This window comes from Nelumbo nucifera, chromosome 5 (assembly GCF_055504915.1).
Source record: "Nelumbo nucifera cultivar China Antique chromosome 5, China Antique-T2T, whole genome shotgun sequence".
Classification (NCBI taxonomy): domain Eukaryota; kingdom Viridiplantae; phylum Streptophyta; class Magnoliopsida; order Proteales; family Nelumbonaceae; genus Nelumbo; species Nelumbo nucifera.
In genome coordinates this window covers 26,604,973-26,617,275 of record NC_142653.1, presented here as the reverse complement: position 1 = coordinate 26,617,275, position 12,303 = coordinate 26,604,973, and the positions used below count along the sequence as shown (strand labels likewise).

Below are 12,303 nucleotides of genomic sequence, written 5' to 3'. Positions count from 1 at the left end.
GTGGATTATAAAAATGTAGGGGAATAATAAGCTTTGTCTTTTAATTTGGCTTTTGAGTGTGAGATAAGTTTTGGGATTGATTCGGAGAGAGAGAGAGAGAGAGAGAAGACAAAAAGGGCTCAAAGGGCGTATTGCAATCTGCAAATTGGTAACTGGGGGACCCACCACGTGCCTAACTTAGCCCATCCCGTTTCCTAACAAGCAATGCTAATGCTAATTACTTGGTCCACCCGTCTCGACGACCATCATTTTTGGGCCGACCCCAGCATCTAAACCAACTCCAACCGGCTCCTAGCTGCTAGCTAGTTTGAAACTTGATTAGCCAATGGCTAATTTGGCTTCAGTCAGTGCAAGGCCGTATTTATACCGTTTAATACAAAATTATTCTCAATGTAAAGCTATAAAGACTGTTTGCATGGACTGTGCACTGACGGAAGCTGAACTCAACCAGGACCGGCTTAGCATTTTTTGTGACAGCTAAGCACAAACGGTGGTCAATCAAACTCAAGGTTTTTCTATAAAAAAATCTCAAGATTTTTCTATCAAGAAAAAAAAGAAAAACTCAAGGTTAACAAATTATTCCTACCAAAACAGACATAGTAAGGAAAAAAAAATTCAAACTATTTTATCGTGAGGCTGAAAGCCCTTGATCACAAGATTCCATCAGCATCTTAAATCCGCAGAACGTCCAGAATTCACATTGTATCGTAAATACCGACACCTCATGAATTACATTATCATCATGTACCAATTATTTGTCCCCTGTCAACACAAATCTTATTCGGTTTTTTATCAACCCGGTCGGCCCGGACTGAAACAAGGAAAGTACGTGGGTCACTTCACCTTGTCGTCCCAGCCCCAGCCCCAACCCTAATGCCAATGCTTAATTAATTTCTCATTTTGACTGATTATTATCGTATGCTTGGGCCGTTGAAGAGACTTTTTTGTAGACGATAGACACGTGAAAGTTGAAACCGCAATAAAGCTGGGGAAATGGACCAAAAACTGGTTCTAACTTCCAACTTCTAACGCCCAAAAAAAGAAAAAAACAAAAAAAAAGTCGATCAGAACAAGCTCGATCGACGGGTTATTCCAATTTCCAACTGCTTTTAGGTTATGTTCACCCGATACAAAACTCATTTTGATTTATACTTTTATTTGATACAAAATTTGTATTCTTTTTCTCATTTGCTTTTACTAGTAATGTAAATTTTGCATCTCAAAAATTGATGTAAAATTTACACTATCTTCCTCCTATAGTCCTATTCCTACCTCGATTCTCTCTCAAATAAAAAAAAAAACCTTATAATCTTACTCCCTATCCTACTCCCAAGCAAATAATCCTTGTCCTATCTCTGGTATATCAGGTGGAGGCAAACCATTTTACTTTTCACAAACAAACAAGATAAATGCCAAATCTGAAACAAAAAGAAACCAGAATTTACATTTAAACCGTTTGTACCTCCCATGTATTTATACAAACGCAAAGCAATTAGATGTAGCCTTAAGATCAAGGGATTAGTAAACTACACTCTACCTCAAAAATCTGCAATTACAGTCCCCTCCCCCCTCCCCCCTCCCCCCTCCCGATCTACTAATAGCAGCCTCCCTATAAATCGCATTCTGCTATGAACTTGGCACTGATCCACACGGTCAAAATTCATCCCATATGTACAGTGAAGCTGAAATTTCTAAGGATGGACTGAACATTAAAAACCCTGACGATCAAATCATCAAACAATTAGACCCGTCAGCAATTTTATCCATCAATCGACCTAAATTCAAATTTAACATATGTATAAAATATATTTCCAATATGTAGATGTGATGCATTGGTTCAAACTGTGAAGTAAGGCAAAGTGGACCCTACATTCAGATTGAAAATTCATCGTGAAGTATTGGACAGTTCAGGGGCTGATAAGTGATAACATTTTTGAAGGTATCCTTCTGCTACAATCAATTGCTTTGATCCATCTGTTTTATTACCAAAAAAAAAAAAGGGAAAAGCAAAAAATTCCTAGATACCCCTTCTTTTTTTCTCTCTTTTATTGTTGGCAACCCAAATGAAATGGGTAATAGAAAGTTAAGTGCAGTGCCATTGTGCCAAGTGGTGGGCCGATGGGTTGTGGCTTGAGTGGTGGTGGGGTTCACGTTAGCGTTGCAAATGCATGTGAAGTTAACTGACAGTCCCAAGTGGTGTCGGCGCTTGTACGCTGTACGCACCCCCCTCGGCCTTCCCTCCGTCCCTTAATCCCAAGTACGCAACTCTTCCCTTTTCATATTTCTCGTGATCACCTCCTCTCTCTCTCTCTCTAATCCATACACACACAGGTCTCTTTCTCTCTAAAGCCAACTCTCAATTCTTTAATTTATTAAATTCTACTAACTGAACCTCAGCCTTTATGTATATATACCACCAAATCCAAACGACGTTGTATTAAACAACGAAACAAAGCAACAAAAACAGAGGAGGGGAAGAAGAAGGAGAATAAGCAAAACCAAAAGAGTCGAGTGAGAGAGCAGCATCCTACCCCATTAAGATGAGGTTCTCCTTTCCGTCTCTTGGCTACCATAATCTTCTTCTCTTTCTTCTTGTTCTTGTCCTTTTTCTGGGATCGCCTCCGGTTGTTCAGTCCGGTAGTCATGACTATCAGGACGCATTATCCAAGTGTATCTTGTTCTTTGAGGGACAAAGGTCCGGTAAGCTTCCGGCGGACCAGAGGGTCTCATGGCGGGCAGATTCTGGCCTAGGCGATGGTTCGGCGAATGGGGTGGACTTGACTGGCGGGTACTACGACGCCGGAGATAACATCAAATTCGGTTTCCCCATGGCTTTCACCACCACAATGCTAGCATGGAGCGTCATCGAGTTCGGAGACATGATGCCCCCCGCCGAGCTAAGGAATGCTCTGGCTGCAATCCGATGGGCCACGGATTACCTTCTCAAGACCATCTCGCAACCTGACCGGATCTTCGTTCAGGTAACGGCAGTGGCATTTTCTGTAAATTGTTGAGGATCGTGGGCCGGTAATATTCAATTGGGGTAAAACCAATAATATTAATGTGGGCCTGGGTTGTGTTTGGGCTTTGGGGCGTAGCCAAACCAACCCGTGAGAGGAGAGGAGGGGCTACGTGTTGCTATTCTTTGCCACCGGTTGTCGCTTATTGACTGTGGGTCCCGTGGTCTCTTTGATCAAAGATTTATGATCGTTTTAATCGGCTTTCCAGCGAAAAAGGGCAAGGGTAGTACTAGTGACGTCATATTTTCTAATTAACAGAAGATGATCTTCATCTTCCTCGTGTTTTAAATTTTAAATTTTAATAGCCTGTCTCTCCTTCCCAGTCCCAGAGTCCCAGCTCATAGCATCAATACCATTCAGTTGATAGTCGATACCTGAACCAAACCCGATGGAACCGGGCCAGAAAGGACCCTCTCTCCCTCATAAGAAGAAGTGGGCCTGGCCGGAAGTTGTACCATGATTTACAGAAGACGAACAGTTGCCTTTCTTCTTGCCTATGCTTGCCACCTGGCAAGGAAAAGACAGGCAGTGGCGGGACTAGGACCCACATCTTGATTGCTAATTTCATCATGATTAGTGGTGGGATTTATTAATTTAGGGCAGCAGTCACGCGTACCTCTGAAAACTGCGGATTCACTTCACAGATTCAGAATCCACTTCTCCGGATGAGCGGAGCGGTCCGGCCTACGAGGCCCAGACCGGCAGAGAGTTTTAATGTAACTAATTTGGTTAAATCTTTTCTCTTGGGATGTTTTTCTTTTTTAGGTGGGGGATCCGCTCGTGGATCATAACTGCTGGGAAAGACCGGAGGACATGGACACGGCTCGAACTGTCTACAGTGTCGATTCGGTAAACCCTGGTTCGGATGTGGCGGGTGAGACTGCCGCAGCTCTGGCCGCCTCTTCCATGGCGTTCCGGTCATCTGACCCTGCTTACGCCGAGACGCTCTTGAGGAATGCCATCAGAGTCTTTGAATTCGCAGACAACTACAAGGGAGCTTACAGTGACAACGAGAATATTCGATCCGGGGTCTGCCCCTTCTACTGCGACTTCGATGGATATCAGGCAAGAAGCCATTCCCTACCTCTCCAATCACACATGCACTGCCACGCACAAAAAGTAATAGAATTACTTGGACTTAGGTGCTTATATTTGTTGGGTCGGATGGGCTGAATTGGATACAACCCGGCCGGAAATTAAATCTTATTCTCAACCAAAAAACTCAGTCGGGTCAATCGATATAAGGATTGTTTCACAAGTACCAAAAGCATCCCCCAGCTCCATTAATGAGCAATGAGTGAGTGATATGGGGGTGTTTGCAGGATGAATTGCTGTGGGGAGCAGCGTGGCTGAGGAGAGCCTCTCAAAGTGATTCCTATCTCAACTACATAACCAACAATGGCAAGACCCTCGGCGCTGAGGACAATATCAACGAGTTCGGGTGGGACAACAAGCACGCTGGCCTTAATGTGCTCGTGTCCAAGGTGAGTCTCAGCACTCAGCAGCTCCAAATATTGATTCTGTGCAACGCACCTACAAATAGGTAAGCCTATGCAAGGTTCTGATTTTAAGCTTTTTCGCGATTGCCCCATCAATCTAGGAATTCCTTGAAGGGAGCGCATACTCTCTTCAATCATACAAGGTATCCGCAGACAGTTTCATGTGCACGCTCATACCGGAGTCATCGTCGTCGCACATCCAATACACTCCAGGTGGGCTCATCTACAAGCCTGGAGGGAGCAACATGCAGCACGTGACCTCCATCGCTTTCCTCCTCCTCGTCTACGCTAATTACCTGTCCCGAACATCACAGACCGTTAATTGCGGGAGTATATCCGTCGGGCCCACTTCTCTCCACCAGCAGGCCAAGAAGCAGGTAAATAAAGTAGGGGTTTGCATTATCGGGTCGGGTCACTGGAAGTACCAACCAAAAGGCCCATCATCATTTATTGCTTGTTTATTGTGTTTAATGTGATTGTGCAGGTTGATTACATACTAGGTGATAACCCGATGGGCATGTCGTACATGGTAGGGTACGGCGACAAGTACCCGCAACGTATCCATCATCGCGGCTCATCGTTACCGTCCGTGAGGGATCATCCTGAGTTCATCGCGTGTAAGGAGGGATCCGTCTACTTCAATTCGACCAACCCAAACCCGAACGTTCTCGTAGGCGGCGTGGTAGGGGGACCCGGAGAAGATGACGTCTATGAAGATGATCGGGCTGATTTCCGAAAGTCCGAACCGACTACCTACATCAACGCTCCATTGGTGGGGGTGCTCGCTTACTTTGTTGCTAACCCGAATTAAAGTGCCTGGTCTATACTTTATAGTCTACATTAATGTACATAGCTGATCAAATCGGACAGAAAAGCACAGCAAAGAGAGAAGAATAAAAAGAAGTCAGAAGACAGTCTCTCATCTTGTGAGAAACAAAGAAGGAAGAGGCTTGTTACGTTAGCGGAAGTGGAAACCGACATGCATGTATAACTTACAAAATATATGTTATTGGTTGTTTGGTTGGTTGGTTGGAAGAAAAAAACATTAAAGAAAAAAAAAAAAGAAACAGAGAGTTACAAAGGTTTGTTGTGACTTGTGAGTGAAAAGGGAGGTTGGGTTGTCAAATGCCGGATATACCCTTGGTGTCATTTGGGGTATTATAATTTTGTGCAGTTTTTATGTGATTAATAGAAAGGCTGTTTGTGTCATTTGGTTTAGTGGGGACAGATTTTCATTCCCGTTCTGATTTGACTACTCTTTATCTTGGCAAAAGAATGGTCAAATTGGGAATTTGGTGTGATTGTTCTATGGCTGTTTTTTCTTTGTCGAAAGACTCGTGTCGGTATTGTGACAGGTCACAGAACAATAAGCATCTGCACGAGAGCCACTAATGGGCTAATGGCGTTGGACGGTTCTACCCTTTCATCTTCATGTATATATATGTATTGAGCGTTGGGCTTTCTAAGAGGTGGAACAAGGAAAAACTTTGGCTGTATTGGTCCATCAACCAGAAGTCCAAATCTGTGTCCGCACATTTCATACACAGTGGTTATCAGTTTATGGTGAGATGTAGTGGAGTTTGTTGGAATTAATGTTGTTCCTGCCAAATGCGAGTCGAGGGTAATAACATAATTTCCGGTGTTTGAGGTCAACGGGTCTAAACTGTTGAGAGAGAAGGAGATGTCAAAGGCACCGGAGGTATATCAGGGGCAGAGGCTCCTATAGTAAAGTTTAGTCGAGAGTTATGAGGGGTCAGATCAAGATAGAAAGGTGATTTAAAGATCAAGATAGAAAGGTGATTTAAAGTTTAAGTTTTAGCGTTTGACTTCAATGTGGGAGCCTTTTTTATAGTTGGAGTTGCTTAAAAGGAGTAATTGGGTGTAGGTGGTGGTGGTTGGCAGTGGTTAGTGATGGATGGTTAGGATGGGTTTGGCTGACGCCATGTGTCAGGGTCTGTGGGATGGTCGGGATGCATCTAATCGATGCCACATGTTGAGATCTACAGGTCGGCTAGATACCCTACATCACTTACCCCCACTCTCGAGGCCGTATCGATCGAGGTTAGCTGGTGGATTACGTTGAGGCCTCAGCTTCGACCGAAGAGAGTATAGTATTTGTGTTGAGGCCTCATCTTTGGTCGAAGAGCTATTCTAAGCGGCTTATGCGGCACTTGCTCCTCCGTTCACCATTTGTGTCATTGAAGGACCATCTCAGGTCGAGGGGACGTGATCGTGGCCCATGCGGGCATAGGATGTCCGTGTCCGTTGTCTGTGCCTCGCACGGGCGTTGATGTCACTTGTCATATGTTCGTACACAAGACGGACGTCGTGTGCCCGTATGCAGGACGGGTGTTGGGGTTGACTGAATGAGGTCATGCACGAGACGATGCATGGGGTTCGGTTCGGCATATTCTTAAGCTAGAGTCAATGGGCAAATTGGCCCCATCTCTTGGCATCGCTTCGTCTCCCGAGGTTGGTGCCACATGGAGCCCATCAGTTCGAGTTGTTAGATTGACAGGTTCGTGGCCGTTGGATCAATTGGATCTGAGTCGTACATTTTTCTTTAACCAGGGTGGTTGGTTGAGCAACTCCCCACCATTTGCTCGAAACCTTATGCCTGAGAGCTACTGAGGACACTTAAGTTATCAATAATCAACCCTTTAAACTTTCTTTAACAAACATCTTTAGGTAAAGGATTCATGTCCTCAACATGTTGGCCTCGGATTCTGGTTATGAGACTTATAACCTCTTGCCCTCGGAGGGGGACTATGGTAGGCTAAGCGCCCGCCGTTGTCCTAGTTGGTCGCAGCGCGACGGTGTGGATGATCGTGATTCTTGCGATCAGAATGGGACCCTTGGTTGGGGAGCCGAGGTGTTTTGGAATGATGCTTGCTAGCTCGTCAGCTGCTACTGTCAAAATCCTAGGGGTTGACCCCTTCCGGGCCCCCAAGCATTGGCTTAGCGGGGTTTGGGCGGATCGCCACTGCATTGTCCATGGCTTCTATTGGGGTGGCCACCCTATGGGTCGCTTCTTTCTGGACACCCTATATAGTCCAATTGCTGGGCTAAGTTGTCCAGCCTGTTCAGGACCAGCTCGAACTGGTCGATTGTGACTAAGTTCCAGACATCAAGGACAGGGTCTTGTTAGTGATTTCAGGGACACTAGTCAATTAAATTAGGTTTGTTTTTTTTCTTTAGGCCACGTTTGCTTGGGGTGGAAAATCGAATTGGAGTAAACTTTACACCCGGTTCAATTTTCCACATGTTTGGAAAGCGTATAGTTTTACACCGTAAATTGATGTAAAACTGATTTTTGAATTTTTTTTACATCGATAATCGATGTAAAATATACATCGAAATTATCGGTGTAGTTTTACAATGTCTCTTTTTCTCTCTCTCTCTCTCTTCTCCTTCTCTCTTCTTCTTCTTCCCCCTTTTTTTTCTTTCTCTGTTCTGTCACCGCGCTGCAACTAGCGGTGGATCTGAACCCACCTCCCATGTGTCTCTCTTTCTCTCTTCTCCTCCTCCTTTTTCTTCTTCTTCTTCCTTTGCTTCCCTCATTTGTGTAAATTTTCACGGAATTTACACCTTGACAACCAAACATGGTCGGTGTAAATTTTCAAAATCTACCGGTCCCAATTTCCACCGATAACTAAACCGGTTCACATTTTCCATTGGTGTAAAACTGAATTTACACCTAAAACAAGTGCATCCTAAGGGAAAGTCTTGAAGATGTTTCTATGGACAACGCCAATTGTTGTTGCCAAATGTGGAGCCGAGGGCAACAACTTAATTTCCAGTGTCTGAGGCTGATGGGTCCAACCTGTTGAGAGAAAGAAAGATGTCAGAGGCTCCGGGAGGTATCCCAGGGCAGAGATTCTGATGGTCAAATCAGCCGAGAGTTGTGAGGGGTCGGATCAAGCTAGAGAGGAGAGTTAAAGCTTAAGTTCTAGCGTCTCTTTACCTCAATATGGGAGATCTTTTTATAGTCAGAATTGCCTAAGAGGAAGAATAATTGGGAGCAGGCGGCGGCGGGTGACAGTGGTTGGTGATGGGTGGTTAGGATGCATCCAACTAACGCCACATGTCAGGATCCACGGGATGGTCAGTATGCATCCGACTGGCATCACATGTCAAAATCTATAGGTCGGCCAGATACCCCTATATCAAATGTCTTATTTTTTGTTGGGAGGGAATCCCGACTCGAATTGATGGCTTTATCTGGTTGTTCTTAACTTCCAATTAATTCCTATAACATTTAGGATCTGCTGCTCTTATCATAATCTACGAAACCACAACCCCTTATTCAATGAAGGGGATACCGTATATAAAGCTGACAATGCATCACATTAATTTCATTATTTTGAACTCTCTATGGTGCACGGGTGTTGTTAAAAGAAATTGTGAAAAGAACTTTATGATAATACCAATTGAGTCAAGTGGTATCAAGTCCAGCCCAAACTATTTTTAAGTTACATGTTACAAAAATTTGTGTTAATTTTTATTATTTATCCTAATTTTTACATTTAGAGAGGAGTGTTTAGGATATTTCTAATTGGGCCAAGTCGACCCTTATTCATCTTAGCATTATTCCTGTATTATGTGTTTTTTAATAAATTAGAAAAAAAACAAAAAATTTATAAGGGATTAGGGAGAGGGAGAATTAGTTTTTTATTAAGCTAAATTAAAAATATTTTTATTTAGTTTAATTAAATTATGTTTTTATTAATTTGTATCAATTTTAAATAATAAAATACTTTTATTAAATATTAAATTTTATTTTTTATAAAATTAATTTTACTAAATTTAGAGTAAGTTAAATTATTTAATTTATTCTAATTAATAAGTTAATCATGTAAAGTAAGTTGATGTTTTGTTATTTTCCCTTATTTATATTTTTGTTACTTTTTGATTTTTTTAATAATTTAATAAATATTACTTTTAATATATTAAAAAAATTGTTATTATTAATGAAATTTTCTTTTCTTTTATTAATTAATTAAAAAGTTAAGTTTCTAATTTTTCTTGTTGTCTACCATTTTTTAGAAAATTTCCCTTACTTTATCAAAATTTTCTATTAATTAATTAACAAAATTGTTAGTAAAATTTTCTACTATCTTCCCTTAACTTTTTTATTTTTATTTTGAATGATATTTTTAATTAATAAAATTATTTTTAGTGAAAAAAATTCTTATTTGCTCTTTTTGTTTTCAAAATTGCATAATTGGGTTGAAATGATCAAATTAGATCGGCTAGTTTAGTTTGAATTGATAACTGAAGCTAGTGAGTCAGACAGTTTTAGGTATTCAAATAACTCAACCTATGAACTTCATATTCCGAATGTGAGTGATTTTTTTCCCCTAGTTCATTTGTTATTTTGCTTTTTTCTTCTCTTAGGAAATTGACAAGGTCGGGGAAACAACCTAATCCTTTTGATCTATCACTAAATGTTTCCAAAATTTATAGTAGTGGAATGTAAGACAAAAGAGACAATTCGTGTTGACAGAAATATTTTTATAAATGTAGTAGTGAAATTTTCACATAATTTATGTAAAAAAAATTGTTTAAATTTAATTAATAGTAGAATTAATATTTTAATAAAAACATATTTATTAATAGTGTTTCTAATATTTATTTTGAAGACATATTTTGTCAAAATTTACATAGCAGATTTGGCATACCAAACTTGATCAATCAAGATTGTTTAAATTGGTGACTAAAAATTTATATTTTCTTGACCTATCTTCTTAATATTGTGTTCTCCAAATTTTAGTATAAATACAAATAGTGATGTATGGGACCCAAAACATCCCATAGAGAGAGATAGATTTTATAATGATAATATTAAAATATTATTTATAATTAGAATCAGATGGTTTATTGGCATATGAGATAAATTAGGAGATGTTTTAAGAGGAAGATAGATTAGGGAAACTTTTAGAGAGGAGATGATTTAGGTGGTTGGGAACATGAGAGAGAGAGAGAGATTTCGGGAAAAATTTTAAGATGTAGATTCTTAATATTTGAATTATTGAAAGGAAGGAAGACAGGGTAAACCCCTAGTGACTTAGCTTAATGAAAGGGCTGGGATGAGGGAATAGAGGAATGATAGAAAGTTAAAGGAAAGGGAAAACGGAGAACAAGGGTAACGTGGACAATCTTGCTTTATATATAGTATAGATTCAGATGATATATTGAATAAAAAAAGGATAACCCATTTACATAATCCGATTGAATACCATTATACTAATTTGATTAAAATCCAAAATTAGAATAATTTTTTGAAGCCTTAATAAAATTTATAATATACATTTTATATCATTATATTTATACATTTATACATGGATTATAATTATATTTATATAAAATATTTAATTAATAAATCCAGCATTTTTATATTTATATAAATTTAAAAATAGTTTTTTTTATCATCACAGAAGTGTGCAAAGAAGATTCAACAAAGCATGTGAAAGGGAAGCAATAGGGGGTTAGACCTTGGAATGGAACTCCTTATCGAATCTAATGTCTTTTGTGATTGGAAGTTGTGGAAGTTAATTTTTGCTTTTTCTTTTTTTTTTTTTCTTCTCTCCCCGAAAATGCCACGCAATAACGTACCCAATTTAAATGCAATTGCTTAGGAGATGGATAGATATCTGCGTTAATTGTCATCAACCATCCACGCACCAATATCAAATGGTCCCCACGGGCTCGGCCCCTCTATGCGTATGATCCCTTGAGCCACAGTTTCGAAGTTGTCTCACATGAAGGTTCCTTTTCGTTTGATTATGCATTAAAAAAAAGGTAAAAGTAAATATATCTTGAATTTTCATAAATTGACTTAAATATATTCTGATTTTTTTAAATAGACTTAAATATATTCTGATTTTCATTAGTAAAAATTTCATTTTGTTTATATGTAACGTTATCTCACCCGTTTAAATTTTGAAAAACCCTATTTTGCCCTTTTTTCTTGAATTGAAGCAGATCATTTGTACATTGACAGAGACGCTGCCAAAATGCTCCCTTGCTGGTACGTTTCCTCCTCTACTATTCTTGCAATGCTGTCGTTGGTGTCCCATTGAATTAAGGAATTATTTTACAATGGATCATGGTGGATTGAACATTTTACGAAAGTATTTTTATCAAATTACTTTTATGAAAACACTTTTATAAAAATAATTTTATTGAAGTATTTTTATAAAAACACTTTTACAAAAGTAATTTTATAAAAGTATTTTATAGAAATAATTTTATAAAAGTATTTTATAGAAATTTCTATAAAATTTCTATAAAAGTATTTTATAGAAATAATTTTATAAAAATACTTCAATAAAAATAATTTTATTGAAGTATTTTTATAAAACACTTTTATAAAAGTAATTTTATAAAAGTATTTTATAGAAATACTTTTATACTTTTATAAAAACACCTCTATCAAAAGTATTTTTATTCATTCACTTTGGATTAGATGTTTTAAAAATTTGAAAGAAAATGATGGACAAAAGAATCACAATTGCTTATTTAAAAACTTATTGGAGAAAAAGACCACCAAACACCCAATATAAAATAAGTACTTATTTTTTATAATAAGCACTTGAAAAAGTTGGGTGCCAAATACAAATAAGTGCTTATTTAAATAAACAATTATTTTTAAGTACTTATTCAATAAGTAGTTATTTTTAATATAAGCACTCCCAAACATGGCCTTATTGCAATGAGTTCTTATCTTATTATTTTCTTTCATATCCTTTGAATTGGTATAAGGCAACAATTGACCCTACATT

General features: G+C 39.0%; 1 protein-coding gene across 1 annotated transcript; it reads left to right on the top strand.

Moving 5' to 3' along the window:
* The first annotated feature begins 2,201 nt into the window (after positions 1-2,201).
* Positions 2,202-5,728, top strand: LOC104607523 (endoglucanase 23-like). Its single transcript, XM_010273183.3, has 5 exons — positions 2,202-2,981; positions 3,786-4,085; positions 4,343-4,504; positions 4,621-4,896; positions 5,004-5,728. Exons 1-5 carry the CDS (start codon positions 2,541-2,543, stop codon positions 5,328-5,330), a joined length of 1,506 nt encoding a protein of 501 aa, XP_010271485.1. The 5' UTR covers positions 2,202-2,540; the 3' UTR covers positions 5,331-5,728.
* The last annotated feature ends 6,575 nt before the right edge of the window (positions 5,729-12,303 follow it).